This window comes from Equus przewalskii, chromosome 5 (assembly GCF_037783145.1).
Source record: "Equus przewalskii isolate Varuska chromosome 5, EquPr2, whole genome shotgun sequence".
NCBI classification, from domain to species: Eukaryota; Metazoa; Chordata; class Mammalia; order Perissodactyla; family Equidae; genus Equus; species Equus przewalskii.
In genome coordinates, this window is record NC_091835.1 from 16,685,750 (window position 1) to 16,702,129 (window position 16,380).

Consider the following 16,380-nt stretch of genomic DNA (forward strand, 5'->3'; position numbering starts at 1 on the left):
TTCAAAAGTACTTCAGACATTATCTAGCGTGGCCCATTAATTTCCATGTGGGAAGTCAAAGCCTGAGATCCTAAAAAGTTAAGTGACTTGCCCCAGCCACCCTTCTTCTAGGTGGCAGGGTATATGAGTGAGTGGCCCCAGGCATATAAACAGTAGACCTGCCATCACAAAAAGCAGGAGCCCAGCCTGACGGAAAGAATGCTGGATTCCAGGCTTGACTCTGTCACTAGCCCAGGGATCATGGGCAAGTCACTTGATTTCTCTAGGTCTCCATCTGGGAAAAAAGTGTTAAGCCATTTCCCAAGGCCTTTCCTAGTTCTGGAAACTTGTAATTCTAGTTCTTACTGTTCTCTTTGGGCACATGCCTGTAACTAAACTGGAAACATTTGCAATGTGGTAGAAACAGAGCTTCATAAAATCAGAACAGAAGATTTAGCGTCTCCTCCATCCAGGCTTTGACCTTCCTCTGCACTCTTGCCCAATCTTTCCCATGAAGGAATCTCTTTGAAGTCATTCTGACTCTGTTGATTAAGGAATCAGTTGTTCTAACCCCTCAGACTTTGATCCCCACACAGCCCAGAGAGTTTCATACAGATGAAATCTCTGTTCCACGGTCACCGACCATGCTTGAAGGCAGCCAGCAAAGCATGCCGTCTCACCAACCCAGCCACGGCTGCTCGGCGAAACTAGTGGTGAACCTCAGGAGGGTGGTACAAGGCCACACTCATCGCTACGCTAAAGCCAAGTCATTAATTCATTCAGAAACTATTCATGGGTCCTGTCTAAGTGGTAGGCATTGTGGTAGGCACATAGGGAACTTACAATCTAGCAGGGCAGCACAATTAGAACTATGATAAGTGCTAGGCAGCAAATATTCATGGTGCTACACAAGTAGAATTCAATGTGGGACTCTCGACCACTCCTTTAATGGCTGAAAACATATTACCTACACCATAGGGGTTGGGTTTAAGATTGAGGGACTGAGGACAGGGAGTTGGCAGTGTTCCAGGCAGAGGGAACAATACATGCAAAGGCCAGTGGTGTGAGTATATGAGGAATGATCAGGACACTGAGGTACAGGGAACAAGAGGGCTGTGAGTCGGCTCATCGTGGGTTTACTTAAGGATAACTTTCCTCAGTCATATGAAGACTCAAGTCTCCCACCATCCCTCTTCCTGCATTGTATTCATCACATAGAAACAGGAGCATGGTCTTGGTTCAGTCTCTCTGCGCGAAGCAGTGGCCAGCAAATTTAACCGAAGACTAGCCATAAGAGTTCTCTCCAAAGGCTCTTTCATTTCCTACTAAAAAACTGCTTCTATGATGCAATTACCCTCACCATTCACCGGGGATAACACAATCATACTGACATGCATTTGCACAAATTTTTTTTATTTTCCAGATGGTATATTTTTCAGTAGAAATGGCTTTGTACATTACCTGCTGTTAGTGAATATTTCATACCATATTGTGTCCTTCTGGGAAAAATTTCCACCAGGGAAATCAACATTATGTTTGTATTTTTTTCCAAAAATTAGAGAGCAACAGAAGTAATCCTTAAATGAATCACATATATATGCATATAATTATATATATATATAGGAAAATATGTAATCATATTATTATGTGTTCTTTAGCAAATATGAGGAAAATTTGGGAAGCAACCATCATTCCCTGATCGCATCAACATGAGAAGGTCACCCTTGACCCAATGATTTATTGAAACTACTAGTTTCTTCTCTATTGTAAACATGTTTTCTTAGATTATGAAATCAAGTTATAGAAAAGAATGGCACAAAATAAAGCCGGAGCTGTGTTATCTCCCCCTGGAATAACAATCTGGTTGTAACTATCAACCTTCTCACTTAAAATTGGGAAACAAAAGATGAAATAATGACAAGGAGATAATACTAAAGAACAGGAGTGCATTCTCAGACTGATATGTACAAAAATGTTGATGGCAGATAGATATAATAGGCCTTGAAAATTGTAGGGTTTTACACACTGAACAATAATTATGATACAATGGCTTACATTTTGAGTGAAGTTATAAAAATTAGCATTATACCATTCAAGGGTCATTGGAGTAAATGTATGTTTGATTAAATGGCAGTGCGTGAAATGACACCTTTATAATAATGACAGAGTCCGGGAAACAATCAAAGATTCAATTGTTAAGATCCAACTGTGCTCATTACAGTTTCAGCATTTAGTATTTTTTTTCTTTTTATATATTCTAGTTATTTGGATAGTAGCACCAAACACGGTATACATATGGCAGCTCCTGACCCTAGACTTCTGATTCATGATGGATTCCGCATTTCCAGTATTGAACTCCTGGATGAGAAATAAAAATTTTAAGGAAACATAAAAAGAATAGTGTATATTAGACACCCATAACCTAATAATTTAGAGATAATCTCTGCAGGGTCATAGAAGATGTCCACCAAACAAAAAATTGGGATGAGTATCTTGAGTCTCAATCTACCTTTAGGTAAAGTGGGAGAAATCATTTAATCTCTCTGGGTCTCAGTATTTTCATCTGGAAATACTTTAACACCACCTCGTATTAAAATAGGTAGTATGTAGAGAGGCCCAAACATTGGTAGATCTTTTTCCTCTTTCTTCCGTCCTTGAAGAATGAAAGCTTTGAAGTGGGCTCCCAGATGTAATTTATTTTACCAGGAAGAAAGATGCTGGCTTCATAGGAGTGGCCTACGAGAGAGCAAGGCTGCAGAAACATCTTTGTGACTTGTCTGGGTTGAGCATGCCTGTCCAAGGCACTGGGTCGAGAACCTTTACTCACTTGAGAGGCTCAGTGAGACATGGAGGCTCAGGAGTCAAACTGCCTCCCCAGGGTGGTGACATTTAGTTAATACCTCTCTAAACTTAACATCCCTCAAGTATAAAATAAGGATAATAAGAGTGGCCTCTGCATATGGGTTTTGCCAAGCATAAAATTAGAAAATTCCAGTAGAAAACTTAAAGTCTGATACATGGTAAGCCCTCAATAAATGTTTGCTTTCATTTTTATCTCATTTAAATCTCATACCATTAAGGCTCAAGGTTCAGATTTTCGATGTGGATAGACGGAAAGGAGGAATGAAATGTATTTCCTGATTGGACCAGGGAAATACACTTGAGTGCCAGGGGAGGGACCCAAAAAAAACGATAAAAAATCTTTCAGAGGAAGTTATGTATTGTGCTGTTGTGAAGAGGGGCCCTATTGGGGATGAGCCATTCTGGAGCTCACTGGAAGCACAACTGTTGAGGTTGACGCTGTGAAAAGTTGCTCTTGGCTGGCCCATCAACAACTGCACAGATGTTCACTATGTTCTCTCTCAGCTGGACATGAGCATGAAGTACTCTGATCTGTTGGTAAACTTTCGGATCCAATCTGGGAGACCCAAAGGTCACTGGGTTGGACTGTGGCAGGATGGGAGTGATTTGGGAGTGTGCCCTTGGAGCATGTACGTAAATCATAGGCTTTGGGATTAGAGTGTCATGAATACAGTCTTAGCTCTGCTTCCTAGAAATTGTGGGCTTCAGGCAACTTTCTTAAACTTTTTCAAAATCAACTCTTCATCTGTAATGTGGGAATAATAATTCTGACCACTTAGGATTCTGTGAGGATTAAATGAGATGATGTATTTAAAGTGTCTTGCACCTTGTATATGCTCAAAATTATTAGCTCTTATTACTTTGGTTCATTCAAAATCCTCTTCTCTCTTTAACTTCCACCCTCACCTCCTTCCCTTGGTGGAGTCCATGCAGCAACCAAAGGACAAAGGACAAAAGTTGAACATGAATTAAATCACTTGTTAATCACCATCTTGCACCTGTCTGTCCAGGAACATTCAGGAAGAACTTGCAAATATGTTTCCTGAGTTCCTTTTCTAGAATATTCTAAGCCTAAAAAAGAAAGCCTAGAACATAGTGCTTCAAATCCCATGTCCTAATGCTTAAATATCTCCTAAGACAGCCACCAATAGAGACTAGCTATATAATAGTGTCAGTTGGATTTGCCTAAAAACAAAGAGAAACTTTTGCACTACCAAAACTATTAAGTTGAAAGGGATTGCAAGCCTCATTAATTTTTCAGAGAAAAGAAGAAAGAAAACGTTTTCCAAGCCTTCTGATGGTAGCCCACTGCGGAGAAAAAGGCAATTTATAAAAAGGAATCTTTAATCATAATATAACAAAGTCTGACCTTTAAAAGAAAGAATCGAATAATCAGCCTGGAAAATAAGTTTTAGTAATAAATTCTCCCAGCTGCACAGAAGTTCTTTGGTTGCTGGCCAGTCGCATACTGGTACGAGCTTATCTTAACAGAGTGGCATTGAAGCTACGTTTTAAGTGCTGGGGAAAGATGTTCTTCCAGAAGGAGGCAGAGGAATCTGATTCTTCAGTGTGGCACAGAGCACATGCTTACAAGACCAAGTAAGATGCAACCACAGGATCTGGAGCTGCAGATGCAGAAATGCACCACAATCCCTGGGTTATTGGCAAATCCCAAATTCTGGCCTTCAAAGGCTTCTTCTCCTTATGATGTGGAGATTTTAGTTGAATCACACTGAGAAGCGTGAAAAACACCAGTTCCCAAGGAAAAGCACAAGGGACTCCATGAGGGGAGTTGTGGCCATTGGCTTAGACCAGGGTTGGCCCAGCTTGGAAAACTTGGTCCTAAGAGTTGGCTCATGTTGTCACACACAGAAAGGGCCATGCTGCCTTCTTCAAACCTCCTTATTTTTTAGTTCTCAAACTGCTTTTCCCTTATAATCTCATTTCCCTCAGAAAACAACCAAAACCAGAGATTACCAGACACCAACACAATAAAAGGAAACAGTAGTGATAGAGAAATGGAAGATGGGAGAAGGCAAATTCAGGGGAATTTCATTTCCTTAAAAGGTGTGTGTACTTAAGAACCATGTTAATTTTATTTTGCAAGGAAATTAAAAAAATTTAAATGAAAATATACTTCAAAGAACTGTCTGTTTTGTCCTTGATAACCCAACCACAACCCTGGTTGGTCAAGAGAAACTAAGCCCAGACAAAGAGGGCTTCCCACAGGGGCAGGAGCAGGGCAAGTGTTGAATTTGGAGTTGAACAATCTGAAATGAAGCCCTGTTCTGCCCCTCCAAGCCATGAGCGCAATCTTACTACCTGCTGTATCATTATGGGAAGAATTGTGTCCGCCAACCAACCACTCAAATTCATATGTTGAAGTCCTAATCCCCAGCATCCAGTATCTCAGAATGTGACCTTATTTGGAAATAGGGGCATTGCACATGTAATTAGTGAAGATGAGGTCCTAATCCAATATGACTGGTGTGCTTATAAAAGGGAGAAATTTGGAGACAGATAGACATGCACACACAGAGAGAGAAGGCCATGTGAACATGAAGACAGAGAGCAAGATGATGGCATAGAAGCCAAGGAACACCAAAGATGGCCAGAAAACCACCAGAGGGCGTTGAATAGATGTTCACTCACAGCCTCAGAAGGAACCAACCCTGCGAACACCTTGATCTCAGCCTCCTAGCTTCCAGAACTGTGAGGCCACAGTTGTTTAAATCACCCAGTTTGCAGTGGTTTGTTATAGCAGCCCTAGCAAACTGATACATCCCAGAAGGAGTTGTCTGTGTTCACCATTTTCTTCATTAAATAAGCATTTATGAGTCCCTTTATATCTCAGTCACTGAGATGGGCTCTGTGGATACAGAGGGGACCCATCCACGGTTCTCACTCTTGGACTGTGCAGTCTCTTGCAGTAGCACTGCTCAGATCTGGCTATGGAGCACTTACGTATTGCAGAGTGTAAAATATATACCAAATATCAAAGACTGTATACAAGGAGGTGAAATATCTCATTAACACATTATACACTGATTATGTGTTGAAATGACAATATTTTAGGTTTGGGGGCTAAAGTGTATTATGAAAATTAATTTCCCTGTTTCTTTTAAATTTTTTAATTTGGCTGCTAGAAAATTTTAAATTACCCACATGGCTGGCGATATAGATCTGTAGGACAGTATTGCTCTGGAAGCTCTCAGGTCAGGGGTGAGGAAGCCTTAAAAGCAAATCCTAGCTTCATGTCAAGACAGTGATGGAGCTGTCTTCACAAGTCTGTAGGGCCTGGAAGAAGGAGCTGAATCAGCAAAGAGGGGAGTATTATGTGACATAGGAGCAGGGCGTGCCAAGGCCCAGAGTCTGGCCCTTTTGGGGAATTGCAAAGAACTGTTTGGGTTATCCAACAGGTCCCTGTGGAGGAGTGAGAGGTGAAAACGAAACCCTCAAAACAGCAGCATTAACTGAACACTTGCAAGGCCAGACCTGGGCTAAGTGCTTCACAGATATTTACTCGTTTAACTCTCATTGCAGCTCTGTGAGTTAGGCATCTATTATTCTCATTTTACTGATAAGGAAACTGAGGCCCAAGATGTTAAGTTCTTTGCCAGGGGCAACACTGAATAAGAATTTAAACTTGAGCCTGGAATAGTAGGTGAGAGCCAGCTTGCGAAGAAGCTTGTTTATCATACTAGCATATAAAACTAAGGGAAGAGGACATTAATTAGTTTCTCCTCTAGACAACGAGGAGGTCATGAAAAGATTTGAAGCAAAAGTCAGGCATGATAAAATTTGAGTTTCAGAACAATAGGAGCTCTGACCTTGAAGAGTGGTGGGGCTGGAGATTCTGTGTTCAGATAAGAAAGTATTCTTTCCTTGCCTGGAAACAGAAGAGTAACCCAGAGAACTTTCTGTTCCTATGGCCTTTGAGGGATGTAGGGCTCTCAGGAGGCATTTTGTAGAAGTGATCTGAGGGCACAGAGCTGTCTGACTGAAGCAAATTGTGGGTGACACACGGCTCTTTCCTCCTTTCTTTGGGAGCTGCTCTTCTTTGACGTCAGCCCACGCCTGCCATGACACTCCAGGCATGGGGAAGCCTTGTGTCAATGGTAGGGTGGAGATAGAAGAAGAAAGATATCTTGGAGGTCCATCTCAGGGAATGAGAATGTGCCAGGTTTGACCTTCATGTTCCAGGGCTTTCTAGCATCCCTGGGGTAAACCAGAACTAATTTTTCTTCCATTTTTCTGAGGCTGCCTAATGTGTGGGATGCCTCACACCGTTCCTTCAAGAGTAACAGAGAAGAAATGGCCATAAGGAAACAATGATTTTGATTCTTTAATATACGACTTTTCATACAATATCACTTAGAATATGATGACCCAAAGCTCACAATTGTTTCAATTCTGAGTCTAAAAGTTAGGTAACTTTAGATCTGACGACTTTTCTCCAAAATGTGATCTTAAGAGCTACTGATGACCCCTCCGAGGTCACTGGTGGTCCTCATGAGCCGTCTTTTGTTTTGTAAAATGTTTTGTTTTGAAAAGTGTCCAGCGTTTGATATTTCATGGGTCTGAAAAAATACATTAGAAGCCAACATATGGGTAAAACTCATGGCTGCTATTTTAAGGTGAATTGTAGAGAAAGTTTCTACCCAGATAGATAGAAAAATTATCTACCTTCTGGGAAGATAATTACACAAAGGCATCTCTCTTGGCTGATGGATTGCTAAGAGGTGCCTCTTCCTCTGGACTGACACCACTCCCCCATGCCAAGCCACACGCTCTGCTAGAGGAGCAGAGGCTGGTTTGCAATGCTGCCTGCCTGGTCCCGTCTATCACGTGCTCCTGGGCAGGACTCCACTCTGTGTCCAGTCACCCTCAGCATCTCACACACCATTCGGATGGAGCTAACATGGTGACCAGATTACTTGGTAGTGGATCACTGCAAATCACAAACACATTCACAGATCTGAACAATTGTAAAATGTTCAACTTTAAATATCAACCAGACCACTAAACATAATTCATCACAATTGACTTATTATATGACCTCGATGAGTTACTGAGCTTCTTAAGGTGATCCACAATAATTTAGTCTTGAAAATTAAAAAAAGAAAATTGTAGCAAAGAGAAAATTACTAAAGCTTGAAGATCAGAAAATAATTTCAATTTCAATTATTTTGATAACAATGTTTCTGTGAGAATCAGGAAAAGTTAATTACTTTAGGTTTTTTTTTTTGAGGGGGGGCTTATGGTTAGTAACAGCAAACATTTATACTAATGGAAAGTAAAGATGTATGTAAATGGTGAGTATTTTGAAAGAAAAGGAATTTTATTTCTTTCAAGGGCTCTGAATTCTAGAATTGCATTAACCATCTGTTGCTTAGTGGAGAACCGATTTTAATAAATAAGGACGAATGGCTAGAAACCAGCACATCAAAGCCTCAATTTCAGTTGTACCAGCTTCTGCTTCTGCTGAAATTACATTATGTCTGGTAACTGTTATTTTAATACGCGGAAGCAGCGTTTCCTAAGTAGGTAAACACTTTCAATAACAACATTATTCATCCTATTTATTTGCTTATTAAAAATAAGCATAAAACTTGAGCTTTTCAAGGCCAAACCCACAAACTCCTAATTAGTTTTATCTAAATTAATGAGGTTTTACTATACTAATTTCCAAAAGTGCAATACTAAATTCTGAGAAAAGCTGTTACAATTAAAATAGAGAAAGGCAATAAGATAATTTGGCAAAAGGCTGAATTAAAAGTCTAATTCCATTTTAAGCCACCAATTAAAATGTTTTTATATCCGTAATAGCATCTACATGAAGATAATCCAATTATGAACATAATGAAATTTACTACTGGATTTTGTTTGCTGTGCAAAATTGGAATCAGAACCACTGTGTTCAGACCTATAATGAACCATGGTCTTGGTTGATCCTAAATTTACATTAAAAAGTGACCTTGGAATGGAGTCAACTCTTGGTTCTTCCTTCCAAGTGGGTGTTTCCTTAAATGTTTCTCTTAAGCTTTGCCCCCAAAAGACAAAGAACATTCTAGAATGGTAACCAAGGCCACAAGGCCACATAATGACAGGTTTGAAATCAAGCAGGTCCCATGTATTATTTTATTCACAAATTTTATAATGTTTTCAAATGACCCAGCCTCAGTCTAACATGTAGTTTTAGGTAAGGGGATGAAAACATTTTTATTAAGAAAATCATTGTTAAATGAAGATATAGACATGAAAATATAGATAATTATTGGTAATTTATTATGCAAGGATTGAAAATATGTGCAATACTTCAGCAATCCCATCTTCAGATCACATCAGTACCTTCTTACAGTGTCCTCTAAGCCAACCTATTGAAAACTTAATAGGAACTTGAAAATGTTTTTAAGTAAAAGCCATAAATTCTCAAATAAAAACTATTCAGATTATTTTTGAATGATCGATTTCGGGTGCACAACCAAACCCAAGATAATTTTACCAGGACATTCCAAAAGAAATATTTTCTCCAAATCTGTGAACGTCAGCTTTGCTTAAGCATAAAAGACCACTTCTTAGGTTCATTTTCAACAAATACAGCATATTTGTAAATGTTCAAAATTAGATGGTTTAGATTTTTCTTCCTCTTAGCAATTCCCTTTTACTTATCCAGTTATTTTTCTTTCAGAGCTTGGGTTTATGCATCATACATAGTTCTTTTCTGGTGATTATCAGCTGGCACCTCTTTCAGAAGGAGCGGCCAAGGTTCTTAAGTTGAACCATGGATCCCATAAAGTTACTCCAAAAGCTGAATTTTGGCATCTAACAGGAAAGTTTCTTGAGGGTCAATAAGAATTAGACAGTTATGGAAATTTTCACCTTCACTCCAGTTTAGTCTAGGGTATATCAGGAGATAAGATGATAACACACATTTTTGGAATGCTTAAGAAATAGTAAGCTATGAAGAATTAAATTAAAGAGTCATCATGTCCCATCTGACTAAAAAATGATAATAATAAATGAGAGCAATTTAGGACAATCAGCAGTGTTCAAAAGTCTTGTCAAATTTCATGGCAATGGATTATGTGATCTCAGATTCAGAGCATATATGCTCTTCCCACTAAAATCAGAGAAAGTCTGGAATGCTGTCATGGAAATAATTAAATAGTTGAAGGAGGAAAGGGGGAAGAAGAGGAGGGAAGGAAAAGGAGAAAAAAGCAAAAGAGAGGACAAAGGAAAAAAATGTTTTCTGAAATATAAACTTGGGGAAAAACCAGTATAATTTACAAGCTTCATACTGTCAGAAAATAAAAATGCCCTCCCCATCACTCTCTCTTTCTCTCTTCTTATTCAGTGATAGAAATAAAGAGAAACAAATGCATGACAAGAATTCTGTAATCTATTAAATGCAGATACCTTGAAATACATTATCTGCCTATTTTCTTGGAATAATGTTGGTTCTATTTCCATCACACAGCTTACATCGAACATTATTCTTCTATTTTTCTTCTTTCTGGAATTAGGTAAGAGACAATGTTTTTCTTGATTAAAAAGCCATTTGTTCACCTTTAACAAAAGTGGGCAAGAGAGTCTCTAGAGTTCCCTCCAGGGTTCCAGGATCCTGTGCTAGAACTTGCAAATCAAAGACTCACATAGTGATTTTTCCTTCTATCTGTCTATCCCTCCATCCATCCTGCTAACAGAAACTTACTGAGTTCCCCCAGGTGCCTTGTGATAAGCTGGGAATAAAATCTGAATAAAAGGGATACAATCTCCATCCTAAAGACACTTACACCCCCTAAACAGATATTTACATAATTATACAAATAAATATATAATTGAAAACTGCAATGAATGGCAATTACAGGAAATTACAGGATGCTATAGAAGCCTGTAATAGAAAGATCTGATTCAGAGTTATCACATGTCCTGAAGGGGAAAAAAAAAATCTTGGTTCTGTAAGGGTATACAGAGTATTTTGTCCTTTGAACAGAGTCAAATACTTAAGCAAAATCTCCTATTATGTTATTTGTGCTCAAATAATCTTTCTTTGGCCTTTGTTTGCTTTTAAAACTCCTTCTATTGCTATCAAAAATGAATAGCAAAGGATGTTTATTTATAGTGGTTTAGTATGCTCATTTAAAATAAGCTAGAGGGTTTTAAGAAGAATGGAAATAAAAAATCTCAAAGAGGTGAATCTTGCCTACACAAAGCAACAGCCCTGGACCGGAAGTCAGATGGTTCTAGTCTCCAGCAAACGCATCCTGGCTGTGCTGCCTACGCCAAGTTGGGTAACCTCTCTGAGCCTCAGTTTCCTCATCTCTATAGTAACTGCCACACCCACCTACAGGATCCTTCTGAGGGGCATATGAGTTAATATACACAAAAGTGCTTTGTGACCACCAGCATAGAATGTGTAGTATAGAAAGAGCGAGAACAAAGCATTAAAAAAAATAACGCAAGTCTGAATCATCCCTCTGAGGGGAATTAGTATTGGCTGTCCCAAAAGACTTCATTAGCTATGTGAAAGATGTCGTTGTGGATTTATCTTTAACTTGCTTACTAATCATCTCAAGACAAAGTTCTCGCCAATATTCTCAGAGCCAATGACTTAGCATGTCACACTGAGTACTCTGAAAAAGCACCAGCAAATGCTTTCTGCAATAAAAGTGTGCACTTGGGATTCAACTTTTACTGAGAGAGGAAAACGGCATTGTTTTGAAATATATGCTGGCTGGGTTCTTTCTTTTTTTGCCCCCCTCTTGGAAGCATATTCAAGGACAACGGAGTGAAACCGAAATTGAGAAAAGTTTGACTAGAGAAAATGCCATTTTCATCAAAGGAGTTAGGCAGCAATTCTTCCCTGTGTTCCTCTCTTTAGCAGGAACCATATTTTCTCTTCAGAAGCCTTTCTGCTTGTTACTGATCCCATGAAGGGCATTGCTCGAGACACGCAGGCCCCATGGCCACCTGCCTTGCCTGATTAATGGGGCTGTTGTGAGAAATCATGGCCTGGAGGAGGCATTTTTAACCAGTCCTGTCAGAAGGAATCATTCGGTGTTTACCTTCCAAGATTTCAGTGCAGATTCTCCCAAGACTTATGTGAGATTTTATAAATAGCAATCCTTTGCAAAATGTTCCAGAAGACTCTCCCTTGAAATACGTCCACCACACTAAATAACTATTTCAACTGTTGACATGCTAGCATCTCAGTTAAGGAGCAGTAATTAAATACAAATTAAGCATTAAGGGCTGGACCAGTGGTGTAGTGGTTAAGTTTGCACGCTCTGCTTTGGTGGCCGGGGGTTCGCCGGTTCAGATCCCAGGCGCGGATCTATGCACCACTTGTCAAGCCATGCTGGGGCAGGCATCCCACAAATAAAGTAGAGGAAGATGGGCACGGATGTGAGCTCAGGGCCAGTCTTCCTCAGTAAAAAGAGGAGGAGTGGCGGCGGATGTTAGCTCAGGGCTAATCTTCCTCGAAGAAAAAAATATATATATATACATATAACTTAAGCATTAGAAAATAAAACAAGATTTTTAAAACACAACCAAGGAATGGGTTCTTTATGATACGGTTTTAACAAATTTTTCGATAGGATTCCCTATTGACTCAATTTGCTGTATTTTGTCCTTCAGTTTTCCATTATTTAAAAAAGTAAAGACATAAAGTATGAAACTCTTCGGCTTTATTAATGCAAACATATTTTTTATTAAAGAATGAATGCATTTACGCTAAAGAATAGTTTACATGTGTGGTAAAGCAGCAAGCATATCTCCAAGAGGCTAATTCTCCTCAGTATGACTCCATGCTTATTCTACATGCCTTAAAACTGGACCCACACACAGGGGGCACACGTACACACATACAAACGCATACACCGACACATAGATGCACAGACCAAAACGCCAACACCACTGCTCTCCTGATTCAATTAGCTCTCATGTAAGGCTTCTGTAAGGTGCCCCAGCGGCCCTAACACGACCAAGATTAAAAGCAGACTTCAAAGAAGGAGCAGCATTACCTGGAAAACTAGTGATATGCTCTCGGCCTTAAATGTATTTTAACCAATACTTGCAATTTCATTCAATGTTGACTCTTTGCGTTGATGATATTTAAAGATCCGTGAAACTGAGAAATCTCAGGCTCTCTTAGCGAGAACTTCTCATTAGAAACAGTGAACAAACTGGCAATTCTGACCCTAAGAGATCACAATTTCAGGTTAACAAGGTCAGATTTACCCTTTAGATTAAGATAGACACAGTTTCTGTAGATGAGCCAAGTTTATATAACCCATTCCCTATTTGAGTGCAATGTTGAGTGACGGGGGCAAGGCTTCCTTGGTGATAGCAAATCATATCTGAAGCTTGCCAGGAAAGGTTCATCGGATAGGACCATCTACTACAAAAGTTACCGTAAATCAGGGGTGATGAAAGGACAGCCTCCACGGGGTTTGTTCACTTGCTGATAACTCATTCCCTTTTTCCAAGGTTTCTGTTGTGGTGGTGGTTGTTTGAAAGTCCTACCTTCTTTGATAGTGTATTTCATCTGCTTGGTCATTTTCTTCCCTTTTGGTGTCCTGCAGTGTACACTGAGAATCCATCCCCATAGGGATGTCAGCATGGCTTGGAAGGGGAAAGAGGGTGGATGCAGTGGAGGAGGGAAGGGGTTTTTAGTAGTTGCAAGTATTCTAAGAAAATAGATGACGTGAATACAATAAGAGAGTACTACTTGATATATTCATGTGAATAAAAGCATTATCTTAAACTGTGAATTAACTGCCAACTTTCAGGTGGTTAGTTGTAAAGCTTGATAAAGGCTGTGCTGATTTGCTTACTGAGGAGACAATCTGAACCATGCCGTGGGAGAAGAGCTCTCAAGGTCAGCCTGAGGTGTTCCTTTAGCCCTGAGGCCTCCGTGCCGGCATCAGCACTCTCCACCTACCCCCACGACTAGGGATCCTACAGGTGCATCTAACATTCTTGTTGGGTTTCATAAGGCAAATCGGAATGGTCCATCAAATAACAGCCGCAGTGTATTTGCCTGAGAGGTGAACATCAACCTGGAGATCTCCTATGGGAGGCATTGGGAAATGAGAAAAAGAAAAAAAGAAGAGAGAGAATCTAGAACCTTCCTCCCCATCCACATTCCCCCCCCTCCTCACAGTCACAGCAGCAGCAGATTTCAATGTAATGTAATTACTTTAATAATACATTTCTTTAGATTTAGAATTGCTCTTCTGAATTTAAAAAGCTTGGTCGGCCAATAGTTTGGCAGTCTTTTCATCCCAAATTTGAATCGTTGCTTATTCATCTATCATCTGGAATTCCTTGACCAATGCTGCCTTTGCTGAAGCATCCTAAGTTCAGTCAGCCATCATCGGATTCCAATTCCTGGGAAACCTCTTCGGAGGAGCTGTTCCTGTGGATCCGGCCATCACTCTTCATACTGTGGAAAGTCTTCCTGAAGGCCTCCATCATGGCATGGGCCAACTTCTTGGCCTCGAGCTTGCTCTCGCATTCGACAGCGTGGCAGTCCATTTGGTAGGACAGGTCATCATTGATCTCCCTGTAAACCCAGGCGAAGATGTTGGGGCTCACGTTGTGGTCGGCTGTGCAGTAAGCGATGCGGGCCACCTGGAAGGTATCCATGTGCACCGTGGCCTCACCTTTGTGGTCAAGGTGATGGAGCCACACTTGGAATGGTCGGATCTCCAGGAGAGCATTGGCTGGAAAGACATCTTCTCGGGCTAGTGTGTGCTTCTTCCAGAGCTCAATGACTGGCTTTTCTGTGCAGCCTGACAAAAACTGCATGCCTGTGGTGGGAACTTTACCCAGATAGGTAACCTGCAGAGGGAAGAGACAAAGAAAGAAGGAGAGGTCAACAGTAGGCCCTTCATTCTAATTGTTCATTCAGATGTTCTCAACTGATCACCCTGGGAGAGTGAAGAGACTTCTTTCTTGCTTGCTAAAGGAATATTTGTCAACAGAATTTTTACCTTTTGTCCCTAACAAGTGTCCCACTTGGCAAAGGTATTGAAATTCTTTGAATAGAGTTGGATTTTAAAAATCTAATTTCTAGAGAACTACTCTCCCTCTCCCTACCTCTTTTTTAAAACTCAAATTAGAAGGATCTTTTACATAATTTAGCATTTTGGGGAAATCAAAAAGCCACTCAAAGTTTATTTTCAACGAAACACACCCAGAATTTAATGACAGGAAGGAGTCAAAAGGACGCTGCATCTGAAAAATAAAATCTTTATTAAATTCTCTCTTAGCCTGGTTCTTTTCCCAAATCTCTCAATACTTGATTTCACTTAAGCTGCTTGCTTCTAGCGAATGCCACAGATGCAAAAACTGTTCTTTCTAAATTATGGCCTAAAACATGATTGCTTTCCCTCTAAGAGACTTTTTAAAAACACAGCAACGCCCAGGGTCTGGCCCGGTGATGCAGCAGTTAAGTGCGCATGTTCCACTTCGGCAGCCTGGGGTTCGTGGCTTTGGATCCCGGGTGCGGATCTATTCACTGCTTGTCAAGCCATGCTGTGGCAGGCGTCCCACATATAAAGTAGAGGAAGATGGGCACGGATGTTAGCTCAGGACCAGTCTTCCTCAAAAAAAAGAAAAAAACCCACAAAACACAGCAATGCCCAGTTGTTTTGTAACCTAAACAATTTTTGAACTGATGTGCATCTGATAATAGTGATAATAAATGAAAGATCTACAGATAAGTTAAGACTAAAATGCTAGCTTATCAAATAGCTAGATGTGCAGTACTGAAACTAAGAAAAATAATTCCAAGTGCTTCAAATAGTGTCTTTTTAAAAACTTGTTTATGATATACCAAAAAGAGATTTTCATTCTTCCATTTTTTTTTTTCATTCTTCCAAATGGACAGAACATCTACCACTGGGGCACAGACATTATGAAAATGCATAAATTAGAAATCACACAAAATAGTATATAATTAAGTTCAAAATTAGTGGCACAGATGTAATTACTATGAACTTGAGGAGGAAAAGACCAGAAAAAGGTCCATGGAAATGGTGAGAACTGAGAAAGGACATTTGACCACAGTGATTCCAAATCAGTGTTTACGTTTAGTGGGATTACGAAGGTACAAAAAATTCAGAACACGGAAGTTGAGAACTATTGCATCTTTTTGTGCTTTGTTTATCTCTTAAACCAAGAGTTAACTGGATAGTCCCTTTAAAAAGATAACTTCTTCCCTAGAAGGCACAAGTGCTGCACATTCTAGAAATATTTACTGGGAACCTATTATACCCAATGGCAAAGTGCCAGGTGGGCATGGGGGATGGGGAGGGTAGAGATGGAGAGGTCCAAAAATCAATAGGAAGCAAGCCATTGGATATCTGTTCAGAGTGCAGTCTCTGTGGCAGGCCAAGCTGAGATTTAAATCCTAGCTCCACAGTTCAGCAGGTGGGTGATTCTGGACACATCGCTAACCCTGTGCAAATACACAGATATAAGTGTGATGGAAGGCAGACCGTGAAAAGGACAGGCAAGAGGTACCCC

General features: G+C 40.1%; 1 protein-coding gene and 1 long non-coding RNA gene across 2 annotated transcripts in view; both read right to left on the minus strand.

Annotated features, from left to right (window-relative positions):
• Positions 1-7,173: 7,173 nt before the first annotated feature.
• Positions 7,174-8,884, minus strand: LOC139083257 (uncharacterized). Its single transcript, XR_011539819.1, has 3 exons — positions 8,819-8,884; positions 7,528-7,792; positions 7,174-7,421 (listed from the first exon to the last, which is right to left on the minus strand). It is a non-coding gene; the product is annotated as an uncharacterized lncRNA (long non-coding RNA).
• A 3,648-nt stretch (positions 8,885-12,532) lies between these two features.
• PID1 (phosphotyrosine interaction domain containing 1) overlaps positions 12,533-16,380 on the minus strand; it is a 226,107-nt gene continuing 222,259 nt past the window's right edge. Inside the window, exon 3 of the mRNA XM_070618522.1 lies at positions 12,533-14,691. Coding sequence (XP_070474623.1) covers positions 14,215-14,691 — 477 coding nt within the window. The 3' untranslated portion in view covers positions 12,533-14,214. The remainder of the gene's footprint in view (positions 14,692-16,380) is intronic.